A 16257-nucleotide genomic window follows, 5' to 3' on the forward strand; every position below is an offset into this window, starting at 1 on the left:
TAACAGTTATGCTGTACCCCTGTCAATGTTTGCCTAACGATAGAAGCTATACAGTTTTAAAGTGTGTGTGTGTGTGTTGGGGTGCCACATACAGGATCCGCCCCAGGTGCCAAATACTCTAGGTAGGCCCCTGCTAACAGTTTTTCCCAATTAAAAAAAAAATATTTTGATCCTTTATGCGGCCCGGAGCCTCTGCTCGTGATTCGCTCATAGTTTAAATATGTAGTGAGAATTTCATATTTACATTACAGTAAGTAATACTGTTGTGTAACTAATACTATATTATCAAACTATAATGTAGTGTTATTAACCATGAGTGAGCTGTATAGAATAACAATTTAAATTTAATATTTGCAGAAGCATATTGTGCGCACAAAATTTTAGCTCAGAGAAAATTTTTGCACAAGAGAAATTTTGTGCGCACACCACCTAAGGAAAATTAGAGGGAACATTGCTGCTAAGCTGTCACTGTCTCACACTCCAACTCTCATCAGTCTGTAACTGCTGCTACTGACAAGTTAAAATGGAGTCAGCACACATATATATGTAATGCATGTCCCTTCCCCTTGTAAATGCTGATTAGCCAGAGTAAAAAAAAGAAAAACCCACAGGTTGGTGGACCCATCAATCACAGCCATTACCATCAATGAGACGACCACTCTTTTTTTGGTGGCTACTTCTACCTATTAGTCATTGATATGTTCCCTCCTACACACAGTCCCTTTCCACTTTGCCTCATCAAGGAGCGCCAAAATGGCTTGTAATGGTGCCAAAATGACTTGTAATGGCAGCCGCTACATGTGGTAGCGCTTTTGCAATTCATTTTGTTGGGATTGCCTCCGCTGCCCCTATTCATGAATTTGCAAGCTACTCTAAAAGTACAGATATGATTTTATACTGTATGTGAAGTGGAAATTGTCATTCAAAGATTTGTGGAGGGGTATGCATGTCCACCAAGCCATAGTCATTAGCCTGATTAGCAAAGAAAATTCAACAACACATGGATAGCAGCCTGTTTGTTACACCCGTTCTAAATTCTGTCGCATGGCAGGTAAACAGAATCAGTTTGAGGGTCACATGTAAAGGTACAGTGATAAACAAAAGGAGTATTGATATAACATCCATGTCAGGGTATTTGGTGAATGCAAGGAAACTATAGGAACAATTCACCTGAATCTACAGACAACCAGATCAACATTAGTCTACTCAAATAATTACAATTATTTTCATTAATTTACCTGGTTCTGTTCATGCAGCCACTTTTCTCTCCTCTTTTGTTTTCTCCTGATGTTTTTTAATTTGTTTATTTCTCTCTTAGTTAACCTTTGGGTGACATCATCAACGCTGGTGGGACTAGGTTGCTCAACTTCAGAAAAAAACTCTGGCTCCTGCTGTTCAAAGTCTTCTGTGGTGGTTAAATCTGAAGGAGGACTGAAATCCAAAAACTGAATGGTATTACTATTCTGGGTTGTTGGATGTCTCAGCACTGAGAAGCTACTATATGGATCTGTAGATACTGAAGATCTCACAGGTGCTTCCTCATCGCCATTCCTACAGTGATCTTTAATGTTACGTTTCCTGAAACACTCACTGTTGGAACATCCAGCACTGGAGCTAAAATGTTTAAGTCCAGTGTTTTGAACTGGTGGTATCTCCAATTGCACTTCATTGTTGCAATCCAAACTATATGATTTCTTACGGGAACTGTGAGTACTCCTAAAAACACCTTTGCTCTTTGAATTTGAATATCTTGTCGGACTAAAATTGTCGAGAGGCAGTTTTGTTCTTCTCAGTATTGTATGCCTGGTCGTTCTTGGGACTTCCAGGCAAAGTGCCTCAGCCAATCTTTCTGCTGGAACCTCATTTAAATCCATAGTCAACGTTGTTTGGTTTCCATTAACGCCATATCTGGTATCCTTATTAAAAAATAGAAGAGCTTTGGTTACTTGCCGACTCTTGCTAACTGAACTGGTCGAATGTGCTGTATCATAGTCAATCCGGCTCTTGCTTAGATGTATAAATGAAGTCTGTCCACAGAAGCATTTTGGGCTGCCAACAAAGTTAAAAACCCCGAGGCGTGAGCCGCAGTAAGGACAGTTCAGTCTGCCAGCAGTCCAGTGAACCTAGGTGTAGGAAAAATGAGGAAACATCATTGTAAAAATTAACAAAACAGAATTACTGCACTGATTTTTGTTTGGGAACAAAAGGATTCTTTTTTTGGGCCTGCTTTACATGAAATACAGAGATGTCAGCAAACTGCACATCACTGTTTGACATAGCATTATAAGCAATGCAGAAGTCCCTAGAAAAAAACATTACAAAAGGTAGAGTTGTAAAAGGATCCTGATGTAAAGCTTTTTAAAAAAAGCTTATTGTTACCTCATCCAGTTACAGTCCTGCGAGAAACAGAGTTTGAGAACTAGATCTTACCAATTAATAACGAGGTTATTGTGTATAGTGATGTGTCAGAAATATTTCCTAAATTACACAAAACTTTATTATATGTCTATATGCCATGATATGTAATCATTAATCGTATTGTGGACAATGATATACGCATAACTAAAATATTAGAACTAAAAGGATACGCAAAAATGTATAGCTTAAGGAAAATATTTTTTTTAGGAAACAGTACTGTTTATGTAAATAAGTGATTGTGGTGTAAAGTGTGATATAATATATGGGATGATATAATCAGCAGAAAGATTACATTTGTTGCTATGGTAATAAAACAGCTTTTTGCGACAGAATCACTTTTCTCTCACACACATATAATAAATCTATATATATACATATATACAAGCATTGTTGTTACTTGGCTGCTTACACTTCTATTTATCGGCATGTCTCTACTACCAATTGTGCAGAACCAAGGGTCTGTTACAAGAAAATTAAGAAATACACTATATGTACAAAAGTATTGGTATGCTGAAGGGGACATACCAAGACATTTTGGACGATGCTATGCTTACTGCTTTGTGGTATCAGTTTGGGGAAGGACCTTATTTATTCTAGCATGACTGTGCCCCAGTGCAAAGTCCATAAAGACATGGCTGATTGAGCCCTGACCGCAACCCAATCAAACACATTTAGGATGAACTGGAACAGAATTTACCACCCATGTTTTCTCGTCCAACATCAGTGCCTGAGCTCACAAATGCTCTATTGGATAAATGGGCAAATATTCCCCCAGAAGGAATACAAAATCTCGTGCAAAGCATTCTTGGAAGAGTGGAAGCTGTTATAGCTTCAAATGGGGGACCAACTACCGTATTCGCTCGATTATAAAATGTCAATATTTATTTAGGATAAAAACTATGATTGAAAAAAGTGCCTTTTTTATTTGCAACCTGCCCCCCAGTTATGCACATCTGCCCACCGTTATGCACATCTGCCCCCAGATATGCCTTTTAGCCCCTATATGCCACTCTGCCCCCCAGAAATACCTTATACCTCCCTATATGCCACTCTGCCTCCTAGATATGCCTTATATGCCACTCTGCCCTCCTGATATGCCTTATACCCCCCCATATCCTACCCTACCTCCCAGATATCTTTTATACGCCCTATATGCCACTGCCTCCCTGATATGGCACTCAGCCCCCCAGAATCAAAACCTACATACACACCACAGTCCAGTCTTGCTTCAGGGGGAACTGGCAGCATTGGTGGCAACATCAAACTGACAATGACCAGCGCCGGAGCAAAGGACGTAGCGAGGCCTCAGCCTTCTCTAAGAGTGTGACGGGTTTCCAGAGACAAGTGGAGCAAGGACATCCAATGTATACCCTACCCTAGAATACTTTGGATTTTCCATTCAAGCTTATCGCTGCAGGAGGCGATTCCTTCCTCATGATTGAGGGGGAGCCTCTTCAGACAGCTGCTAGTTGCCCTCGCTCCCCACTATCGCCTTCCCTGTGGCACAACCTTCAGCAGGACTGTAGTGCCTTTACCAGCCTTGTGTCTTGTTAAAAAAATGAGCTGTCCTGTGTCTTTCCCCTATTGTCTTGATGTATTGTGTTTTGACAGGAGGGGTGGAATTGGGGCAAAAGGGCTTCAGGGTTCTAGATCTTCCTAAATGGATAACATATCAAATAAACATTTTAAGTTGTAAATTTCAGCATTTTTTGTATCAGTCTTATCTAATCTTATCTCCTGTGTCCTTTTAATCTTTATTTTCTATTAAACTAATTTTTATTTTATTTATTGCTCATATTGTATAAACTTGCAAAAAAGTGTTAGTGTGGAGTACATGGAGCAGTAATATGTTAACCATTACCTATTGAACCTTCAAAACAAAATACCTGTTCTACTCTTTTTTTCATCCAGTCTGGAATTTCTTCAACATCCATATGCCATAAATGACATTCTCCATGATATATAGAAGACTCAAAACAGCCCTAAAAGAAAAAACAATATACAAAAAACAAATGATATAGGTTGACAAATTTGGTTTGGATCTAGGAGCCAGCCCAAAAAATTACGAGCCACCTTCGTTTTCTTCCCCAATAATGTTTTTCCCATTTATTACCCATGCTCTGCAGTTAAAGGCTGTTTATTGGGGTAATACAACATAAAGCACACCTTTTGTCGGTGCTGCACCACTCTATTGCAGTTAACCCCTTTATGAAAAGGGGTATTTTACACCATAAAGACACAAGCTTGTATGTCTAACCATTATTCTTACACATATACACACTAACACCATACAGACACACGCTAATGTCTAATGCTCTCAAATAGTTGACATACTGACTCTTGCACTATATAGTTACACATACACACTGACACTACAGTATACAAATACACTCACAGACTCCAGCACTTTGCATGTACACATATACGTATATACTGACTCTACAGTATAAATGCATATAAACTCACGTCCACTACTCCCCCTTGTGGAGACCGACCATGCCGCTGCCAATCTTCTGGCAGATTTGTAAATCCAGCACCCTATGCTTTCCTGCGGGGGTCCCAGGTGGCAACAACTGCCCAGCGAAGTCTTGTCACGTGCATTACGTGACCTTGCTGGGTGCATCACAGCACTCGCTTCACCCCTATAGGAAAGTGCCTGATTCATGATGGCAGCCTTGTCTAGTATTTACCCCTTTGTCCCCCAAAAGCCTGGGGTTTGTCAAGCCTTGATATATATAATTGTGTATGTGTCTGAATGGAGCTGCAAAGAACTGTTCAATGTCAAATTCTCTTAATTAAGTACTTATAGATAAGATAGATAAGCATGTCTAATCCAGAGTCTTTTTTCTGTTTACCATTTATATATTTTATTGACTTTAAACGCTAATTACCACTTCATTTATGGTTCTCGAAATACAAAATGATAAGCTGATACAAATCTCAATTGTATGGGGTTTATCTGATGGAAACAATAAAACACTGAATTAACATAATTTCATTTTAGACACTAGTAGAAATAATGATATATCTATTTAATCAAACAGCCAATCTTCCTGAATTGGGCTTAAGTAACACCGCATTGATGTAGGAGCCAGGGTTTGGGTCATACTAAAGAACCTCCCCGCTTAATAATATAGTTAGTATTAGTAAAAGACAAAACTTACACAAAAAACAAATTCCGTACAATTATAGTGTTTGTGTATTTGGAATATGTATGTGTTTTAGCCAATCTATTAGACAAACATGCCAAGTCCTAATCATATTGACATTATTTAAAACATATAACTTTCCTGTAATCTGATTGATGAAGGTCTATAATGAAAGGATTAGCAACAGTAAAACTTAATTAGCTTTGCCATAAGCAGTTTATGTTTATGAGGGGGGAATGCCACTCAAATATCATATTCTTCATCTGAGGTTGCCATTTCTGACAAAGTAACACATTTGGAGGAAATTTTAATCATGTATCTGAAATTCTAAATAGACGATTCATTTAGCACTAAATATAGAAATAATACAGCCATAGAGAAATTCATAGTTAAAAGAGATGATTACTTTTTGATTTTCTATCTTAAAGCAGAATTTTATTTATTTTTCAATTTGCCAACGTAAAACAATTACAAATGTATACAAACTGTACCACAACATATAAATGGTCAAACTTGGTTTAAATATTATCAGTATGCCTTTGTTCAAATATATCATAAGCCTATAAACATAGATCAAGCTAAAAAATGGAAACAACCAAAGTAATTCGGTTTCCTTATTTTGCCTTTCAAAAAAAGGAGCCAAGGAACATATGACCATCTCAACTAACACATACCCACCACACCTTCTATATCAATTATAAGGGAAAGCGTTAATAGAAGTCATATAAGGAAAAAGGGGATGTAAATGCCTTGTCTTGATTACCTACAAACTAATGTTGTCCATAATTTGTCAAATGCCTCTCATCTAATTGGGCTGTGTAGTTCCCCATGTCGCAAAGAAATGTCACTTTCCTTAAGATCACCTACAGTGGAGGGGTTGATCTGGGTATTCAGTTCCCTGCGGCCAAGCAGATCAATAAAATTAAGTTATTAGGATATTTGGTAATAATGTAACCAAAGAGAAGGTGGATATGGTCCTGGCACAAGCAGAATTGGTATGGGATAGAAATAGATGTGATTTGGTAATATTGAATCTGGACACTTCATCCACAGAACCACTAATTATAGGTGAGGTTGTTTTAATGAATCTAATGCCTAGGCCCTTCCCCAAAGGGTGGCATGGGCCAACATTGTAGCCTTATAATAATGTAGCAGATTGGGTCCCTAAACACATCTCCCAAATGCCCACACATTTAAAGTGTGAAGTCCACTGTGTGGAGATCACACTTTGTGTTGTTAATCAGTACAGTGTAATTCAACCTGAAAAGGTCTACCAATTGCCTTCTGCCCAGGTAATGTCAAATGAGTTTGATCAGCTTAACCATTGTCTGAGTAAATTTAATTTAGAGCTAAATCCTTACAACTATTAAGCTTTTATCTATTAGTGAGGGAAATCAATGGTTGACACGTACTCTCGCCCAAATACTAGTTATAATGTAATTGTTTCTGTTCTTAGATGCCAAGAGCTCTATAAAGAGAAAAAAGAAGGGGACACTCCTGTCTAGAATCATATTAATGGTCCTTCTCAATCTAGAACATCTCTGAAATAAGCTGAAACACTTAATAATTTTTGATGGGGATCAACAAGGCCAAAAAGACATTGTTCCTACTGCCTTATTTGCCCTTAAGCACCAAATAGATTGCATAGCTCTCTTTCTCGTTTCTTTACCAGTATGTTTTAACATGTGTTAGTGTTAACTCTAGAATGTCTTTGTTAAATATTTTCACTTCCCCTTATTGTAACAGTACTACAGAATCTGTTGGTGATATATGAACAAACGTAATGAAACTTGTTTTTGTTTCTTTGGCAATTTTCTCACAGTTTATCTGGTCTGACCTCACCTAGAGTATGTACACTTCTGGAGACCCCAGAATTGGAAAGCTATAAAACTGTTAAGTGGTTTGTAGGATAACAATTATCAGTCAAGATTAAGATCTTAATATGCATAGCTTGGAGGAAAGAAGAGAACAAAGATGTGATAAAAACATTTTACTACTTAAAGGGATTTAACAAAAGTACAGGATATGTTTGTTTCAAAAGAGGAGGCATAAAAGTATCCAGACTCCAGAAATGGGCCGACTAGATCGGCCGAATGATTGTTATCTGCAGTCAAATTCTTTGCTTCTATGAGTGACTCTGCAAAATAACCATAGTCGTTTAAGTGGTTTAAAATTATTGTCTTGAAGTAGTTTAAAATACTCTTTCCTGCTGATGTCCTCTCTCAAAGGAATCCACGCTATTTGCTGCTCCTTTTTGTCCCTCTGCAGCTCATTTTAAATTCTGCCAGGAACATAGCTTTCATTTGTGCAAGAAACTGATGATGGGTAAACTATTAGTAGTTGTTATTCTTGTTTGTGCACCTTTGTGTAAAAAGTCAACTGCTCAGAACTAAGAAGCCATTTTATGGTACTTGGCGTTCCAACCGTTTGAGATAGTGTAGCTTTGGAGGACATCACCATTTTAGCCAAGTGGAGTATGTCGGATACAGGCTGAGGATGGAAAAGTTTGTAGCAACTCCAGCCAGCAGATGATTTTTCTAATCGTATAACTTGGCTATAGCCCAGGCATGCCTTCACAAAAGACTGCTTAAGGATATATCTTGCAGAAAAAGAACTGCACTAAAGACAGAGAATAAATGGGTTATGAGACTGTGGCAAACCCTCCAAAATAGAGGAAACAAAATTGCCACAGGCATATCCCTTTTCTGGTCAAATCTTCTCCAATGAGACAGTAAGGAAAAAGGGTCAATTTATTTGTCTAAGGATGAGTAAAGAAGCAGTATGACACCCCAAACCCTTCCTAAGTGTGCTCTCAGACTGTGGTATTGAGTTAAGAGGAAAGAATGTGTGTTTGGAGGGGGTACAAATCATGTTACGCTGGAACCATCAACCTCCTTCTTTGTTTGCCCTTGGAATAACCCTGTTAACTAGTAATGGCTAGTTTATGAGTGTGTTATACAATTTGCCCAGGGCCGTATTGGGGATTAAAATTGTCCCAGACACTTTAAGGCGGACAGCTGATAAATTATGTACATGGAGCCAGCTGTATAAATTGTTGCAGTGTGTAGCTATGCGTAACCAGCCGCTGGCTTCACACTTGGACTGGCCCTGCTGCTTGAGCGCCAGTAAAGGTAAGATCAACACATCCTCTCTGTTGTTCACTGGAATTCTTTTTTCTTGTTAACAGGACTTTTTGTATCTCAATGCCATTTATTTTCACTCAGCTTAATAAAACTGTGTTTATAAATTAAATATCTTATAAACAGTTCATCTGAGATCAGTTAATATGGGCTAATGCTGTAAGTATTTTACCGATACCTATATATTCTTCCCAATCACCACTCAGTAATTACTTTATTTGGCATACAATAAAAGAACAGACTTTTGACAAATGGAGCATCTGCTTTTAAACACAAGCTGTTGCAAGCAGATTTTAACATAAATGAAGCACCCCGAAGTGCTAAGCATTAATAGTGGAAACGTTACAGAAAACAAATTAACTTTAAAAATGCACGGCTAATTAGCTCATTGTTTCAGTGCAGTTCTAGGGATTTTTTTTTTAATCCTCGGGTCTATGTTCCCTGATTTTGAAAGTGCAGTGTTTACTCAAATTGAATTTAGTTATTGCTTAACGACATGAGACAAGGACAACAATAATGTACCATATTTCTGCAGGGTTCACTAGTTCTTCGTGATGTATGTTGGCGTTAGATCCTGTGGAGGGGTAAGACACTTCAAGTTCAACATAAATGACAGAAAGATAGCTGCATTATAGTGAAAGGCTGCAAGTCAGCTTTGGGAACTGAATTACCCATATGTTGAATATTCAAGTGCAGAAGAAACATAGAACTGCATATTTTATTTGAATTTTATTTCCGTAACAGAATATTTTTTGATGATTTAGGACACAAACCCTAAATCTGCATGAACCGTATTACAAATATATGTTGAAATGAGTTAAATCAAACACGCATAGAGCGTTATATCTTATGATCTATAAAACATTAAAACATATTGTTGCAAGAAGCTTACCACGATCAAGACAATATAATGATTGTCGTATGTCTTTTGTGTTACCATCGGGTAACACAAATGACCACTTACCGATTCAGATGCAAAGAGTTGAGTTACATTCGCAGCAGAGCTTTAACAAAGAACAGTTCTTACTACACAAAGTTCCATGGCTTCTTTGTAAGTAGTTAGCAGGGATTTTCTGCAGATTGAACCTTCTCTAGTTTAAGTACAGTACCTTACAGGGTCATTTCTAATTTTTTTCCATTTCAGTGTATAATATAATGACTTAAACCATGCACGTATAGTAAAAACACCTTGATCTCCAGTGTTATAGGGTTTTTGTTTGCTACAAGGTGATTTATTTTTAATTGAGGGACTGGATAGAAAAATGGCGGAGAAGACTGAACACTGATAAAGGAATTTATTATGAAAGAAGAATACACAAGTTACATATGCTGTTATGTGGGTCCGGTTAGTGGTTTAGCTTGATGGAGACAGACGTGAAGCACTAGCGTCAAGTTGCTGAATGTAAAGAAAATAGCTCATGGCTAGTAAGTGTTATTCTGTTTAAAAACAAGATAAAGTTAAAAAAAGAAATTCGAATGTAAAGCACCATTATCTCCATTTGAATTACTCACGCTAAATAAATGTGGAAAATTCCTCACTATATAGTTTAACACTTTATCACAGACGAAGCATTATACAAAGGTTCCCTTTTAACATTACATAACCAGTAAATCTAAAAACACTATTTTAAAACCAAAAATATCTTTCCAAGGAATTCTTAAGAGGTGATTTTTTACTGCCATAATTAGTTTGATATTACTAAAAGGTACACCTGTACTCAGCAAAGAACAATACAGAAGAAGACAAAAGTCACCAAAGATTCCATTTACAAAGTATTCAAAACAATTACATGTTTTGTTTTTTTTAAACCAGTTCTACATTTAATGTAATTTTCCAGAGAGCTACATATAAGTCATTTTATGTGTTTTAGCTCTGTTATCTTTGTCCAATCAACTAGAAACACCCTTACTCCTTTTCACACTGCCTGCGGTGAAAAGAAATAAAATAGAATGGCTCATTGTTAATTGCCCATCCAGACACTCTAAAGGAACACTCCAGCTATCATATACACTTTAATAGTTCCCATTTGGAAATGCTTGGGGGGGATTCATTCCCCAAATGAAGTTGCCTCCTTCCCCAGGCCCTAGCCAAATGCCCGCAATGTGCTTACCTCTAATCGGATCAAGAACTGGCTCTGGTGCTCACTGTATGCAGGGATCTGTTCAGACCCCAGTGCACGTGTACAGTCTTCCCATTGATTTCAATGGGAGAACTTTCCTGCCACTGATTGACAGCTTCAAGCAGCCAATCAGTGACTTGAAATGTTGGAGGCATTTTTGGCATCATGGCTGCAAATTCATCATGTCAGTGATTTTTTTTGTTTTGGAAGAATGCTTAATAAACCAATCACGGAGTACTTTAATATGCATTCTTCTAAAGCAACTGAGTTACTTCAATGATAAAATACAATTAACCAAAGCTAGGGTTACCAATCCATATAGCAATTAAAATAATTCTAACAAGTTAACGTCAAGCTTTTTCATCTTGTAGCTTACTTTTTAATGGAGTGTCATTTTAACATGTAGAGTTGCATTATTATTATTATTATTTATTGTTTTATATAGTGCCATCAAATTCCATAGCGCTGTACAATGGGTAGACAGGACATAACAAGTAGTATGTTACATTACAAATTGACTAACAGAGACAACAGGTGAGGAGGGCCCTGCTCAAAAGAGCTTACAGTGTATGCGGTTATGTTTTGCAAAAAATAAAGAACTTATTTAAATTCTAGCTTTATATAAAAGGTAAATCAAAAGGAAAGGTAAAGAATGATGTGGGGCAGAGTGGGAAGGATGAGTAGGGGTGAGTGTGCTTTAGGGCATAAAGGAGGTCCAGATATTCTATAGGGAATTATAAAAAGGGAAATTTGGGCCTATACAAATCTATATACACTTTGGGAGTCAGGCAGAGGAGACAACTTAAGCATAAATGCTTTGAACAATATTGTAGTTCATCAATAAATAAACATGGTGTTTATTTCATCTTGCTCCAAATGACTTCTTTTATTTGCTGTTATTATAATCAGTCATATATTTTAGGCAACATCCTGGTCAAACACCACACTGAGCTGACTATTTCCAGCATTCTAATGGGATTGTATTTATTTAATAAATCATTTCTTTTATTGACTCTCAATTGTCACAGGGCCAATCTGGGTGACTAAGACTAAGCCATTTTAACAAAGCCGGAGCATGTTCACATGACAAATATGCAGCTAAATCATATTATGTGAAAACTAAGGGGTATATCCATTGAGGGCAACATTAGTTACTCAAAAAGTTGATTTCCAGCGGTACAATTGAAGAACCATGGCTAGCATAGGGTTTTTCAGACCCAGCTACTAAGTCCACACAAATATAAATATTAAATGAAGCACCCAAACATTGCCTTATAACCCACGTATTAAACAGTATAAAATAACATGACCATGTTATCCAATCATTATCATTATTATTAGGTTTCAGTTAAATGTGTCAATTTCAACATATGGCAGCAAAATTATTAATTACTTCTTTGTATGGAATATAATCAAGTTTGGAGTTAATGATACAAAAAGTGTAGAGAACATAGCCTCCGACAGAGATATGTAGATGGTAGTATCTCATCACTTTCACAGTTCGAACATAAGGGGATTGAGTCACTAAAGTGGCGTTAGGTTGACTGATATAACTGGACAAATGTTGCAAGCTTTGACAAGCTTAAACCAGAAAAGCAACTTTAATATTTAAGTAGCTTCCAAGTTGAATGCATGCAGTTTAATTCATGCAAGATAAAAATCCAGTTTCAATCATCAAACGCACACGCCTATAAAACCAATATTTGATTTTTGGCTCTCTACATGAGGGAGAGGCATGGACGGACCATGCCCCAATAAATAACAAACTACTGACACTTTTCCCCTTACCTCGGTTAAAATGGGATTTATGGGACTCACTTTTTTATGAACAAAAACAGAACATACGGCCATGCATGAGTCCGATCCTGTATATTAGTTTTTTAATTATATGGAAGTGGCAGTCAGAGAAGCTGCTTCAACTAGCATTAACTTGATCACATACTGTTACATATAGCTCTACTAATATGCCCCAGTAATTTCCCAATTATTGATAATATAGTTTCTTTTTGAGATGGCACATGTACGCCCAAATGTATATGTGTGTATATAAGTGTAGTAAACCTATGATGAAATAAAATCCTCAATACTCACTTGGTATTCTTTACTTGCTGGGTCCTTGATAAGACAATCGGAATTTGCTACAATTTTTCTGCATTTCCAGCAACGGAAAATGGCTTTTGGCTCTTCACTTGTTTTATCGAACTTGTCCATGATTTTTACTGCCTGCAAACCAAAGAATATAAAATATTAAAGGACAGTTTACTTACCCTGACACTCCCACTAAAGAAGAATACATATTAAAGTGATTGAACCCCTTAAGAACAGATGGTTGTCCTTAAACCCATTAAAAACAATGCACTGTGAGCCTATGCATGTACTGGCTTTGCCATGAAGGGGTTAATAGACTTTCTTCAAAAACAAAACATAAAAATCAATTTAAGTGGGAGCTGCAGCCCTCTAGCTGCCCTGCTTCCTCCAGGGTCTGCCAATTCTTACCACCGATTGGCTGCTTTATCTAGCCAATCAGGGGCAGAAAAGTGTTCCCACTGAAATAAGTGGGAGTGCTTTACACACATGTGCATGGAAGGGGGTTCCCCGAGCCAGCACTGGAGCTGACTCACGGCAAGTATGTCACATACAAGTAGATAAATTGAGTGGAAAACATTTACTAGCTGAATATACCCGTGTGGTAACTTTACATTTTTGTGGTGTCTCTCAAATTAAACCCAATATGTATATATATATATATATATATACACACTAAAATTTAAAGATTACACATAGGTATAGCCATTAAAGTGTATATGACGCCTGGAGTGTCCCTTTAAGAAGACAAATTAAAGAAACAGTAAACCCATTTTCTTTGCAGCTTAAAATGATTTGGGGGATTTAATGGTATTGATATGGTTAGATTGCTGCACTTAACACAGATGTTATTTACGAGAATGTTTTCACATGCTGTCCTGATGCTTTACAAAAATCTTAACTAAAAAAAATAAAATAAAAGCATAAAGTGGGTAAGAGAGAAGAAGTCAACAGCGCAGCAATGAGATTGGGCCAGTGACTTATTTTGGACGGTACAGTATTGGTATGGTACATGTTAAGCTTGAATATTATACACACTTCCAGTAGATTTTTTCTGATTTTATTAAAGAGTGAAACTTTATTTTCTCACCCAAAACTATTAAAATACCTCTGGTTGATAAAATACCCTTTTCAGTATGATGTCAAGAGAGAATCTTTCACTGAGGTCACATTTTATGAATGCCATGTAAAAGTTGAAACTGCTGCGTGTTTGTTAAAGAGAACGCGACAGTCCCAGTTTAGTTGCGCATGCTCTACAATAATTATAGCAATCGTTTCATTTCATTTCAGACACTTTATCAGCAATGGACTAAACACGTGATCCACAGACTGGAACTTCTCGAACAAAGCATTGTGCAGCGATGGGTATACGTGTCGCTACATTCCCTGCCGGAGACATTAAACACGATTCGCCCTCCATGATTCTTTAAATAATAGTTAAAATGCCGGTACCTGACTCAGTCGCCCTGCCCATACTGTACACCGCGTATTTCCTCATATGGGAGGCACTAGCGCGATGCCATTGGGTGAGGGAGTCACGTGATACAGCTCCACTGGGAGCGGGAGGAAAAACACTTTAGTGTCATAGTTTGTGATTGTATAGGGGAAACGGGACAGGGTGAAATAGTAGTAATAATAAAAAACGGGTCGGGGAGAAATAATTAATAATATATATATATATATATATATATATATATATATATATATATATATAACTGTGACGTCAGGTAAATGCATCAGACTTAATGGTTTATTATATTACACTTGGAATCCCAGTTAGTTATTTAGGTTACTTTAAGTTAGGATTATATTTTATTTGTGGCAACGATTCTTTTCTATTCAAACCACCATTTCTTAATGCCTGTAAGCTTCCCCCCACAGCATTAACTTAAGGTCTACACAATCCTTGACATTTTAACTTGTATTTAATTTAAGGAAGTTTTAGTTAGTGTAATGATTTACTTTACTGAGTAAAGTTTAGTAAGAGTGTGGCATACCTCCCAACATTTCAAAATGTGAAAGAGGGAAACTTTTTTTTTAGAATCTTTCGGAACAATCAATTGCATCGCCACTTAAAACACGCTTCGTCAGCACAGTCATGCATATTAAAAATAACCAACACATTGAGTTCCCATGAGGCTCAGCCAAACATACTACATCCTTGATGCTGGCTGAGCGTCATGGGAAGTGCAGCAACAGTAAAGCTGCAGATGCTAGCTGTGAACTAAAATTCCCATGATTGTATGCTTTTGTATTTACTATGTATAATTTTGTATTATTTATTATGTTATAAAAATGATTTTTGAAAAAACTTTAATAAAAAGTTTTGGAAAAAAAATTCTCATGATTCTCAGCCATGTGTCCACCATAATGCTGGCTGAGCATTATTGGAAGAGTAGTCCACAGTAGTAGAGATTTTTTTTAAATTAAAAAAGGCTAATGCTAGCCTCCCTCCCATGACCCTTACACACTGCCCTTACACACACCTGCCCATAAACACACATATACACATACATTGCCTTTACACACCGACATATACATGTACACTGCCCTTACACACACACACATATACACGTACACTGCCCTTACATACACGTACACTGCCCTTACATACACGTACACTACCCTTACACACACGCATATACATTTACAGTGCCCTAACACACACATATACATGTACACTGCCCTATCACATACATATATATACACATACACTTCTCTTACATACCAGCTAACAAATACATATACTGCTATTACACACATCGGCCCATACACACACACAAGCTTACAAACACATACATGCACATACACTGCCCTTACACCCCTTTCTCCCCATCTCTTACCACTTCCACCATCCTTCTGCCTCAATCCTGTATCCTGTATCCTGCATCCTGTGGTGGGAGCGCGAGGTCTGTCACTTCACGCTTTACTACTCCCTCATCATTACGGGCCGGCTATTGCTGCTGAGCGCAGGGATGACGTCATATCCCTGCCTTCAGCATTATTTGCCAGCAGGGAAGTGATTAAGGAGCAGTAAAGCAAGGTCTATGAAGTGACAGATCTCGCACTCCCTAATGCTGAGCCGACTAGAGGGAGATTGCGATCTCCCAGCTAGGCTGCAGCTGCTGATCGGGTTTCTTCATCATTGTACCTCTCTGCTATAATTTGGTGTTTTGGCTAAGATTTTTAACCCCTTGACAATATTTGACGTGCCAAGCACATCATGAAAAGGCATCCCGTTGACGACAATTGATGTGCCTGGCATGTCATGACTTTAAACAGTGTTTTCTACCAAACAGTGTTGTTGTAATGTCTCATGTCGAGGCACTCGGCAACACCAAAATC

At 37.5% G+C, this 16257-nt stretch overlaps 1 protein-coding gene across 1 annotated transcript in view; it reads right to left on the minus strand.

Annotated features, from left to right (window-relative positions):
• The window catches only part of RNF180 (ring finger protein 180), a 39493-nt gene extending 25094 nt beyond the window's left edge, over positions 1-14399 (minus strand). Inside the window, exons 1-4 of the mRNA XM_053448029.1 lie at positions 14365-14399; positions 12919-13050; positions 4305-4400; positions 1239-2123 (exon numbers count right to left, since the gene is read on the minus strand). Coding sequence (XP_053304004.1) covers positions 1239-2123; positions 4305-4400; positions 12919-13038 — 1101 coding nt within the window. The 5' untranslated portion in view covers positions 13039-13050; positions 14365-14399. The remainder of the gene's footprint in view (positions 1-1238; positions 2124-4304; positions 4401-12918; positions 13051-14364) is intronic.
• Between the last annotated feature and the right edge of the window lie 1858 nt (positions 14400-16257).

Source organism: Spea bombifrons, chromosome 1, assembly GCF_027358695.1.
Source record: "Spea bombifrons isolate aSpeBom1 chromosome 1, aSpeBom1.2.pri, whole genome shotgun sequence".
In the NCBI taxonomy this organism is placed as follows: Eukaryota; Metazoa; Chordata; class Amphibia; order Anura; family Pelobatidae; genus Spea; species Spea bombifrons.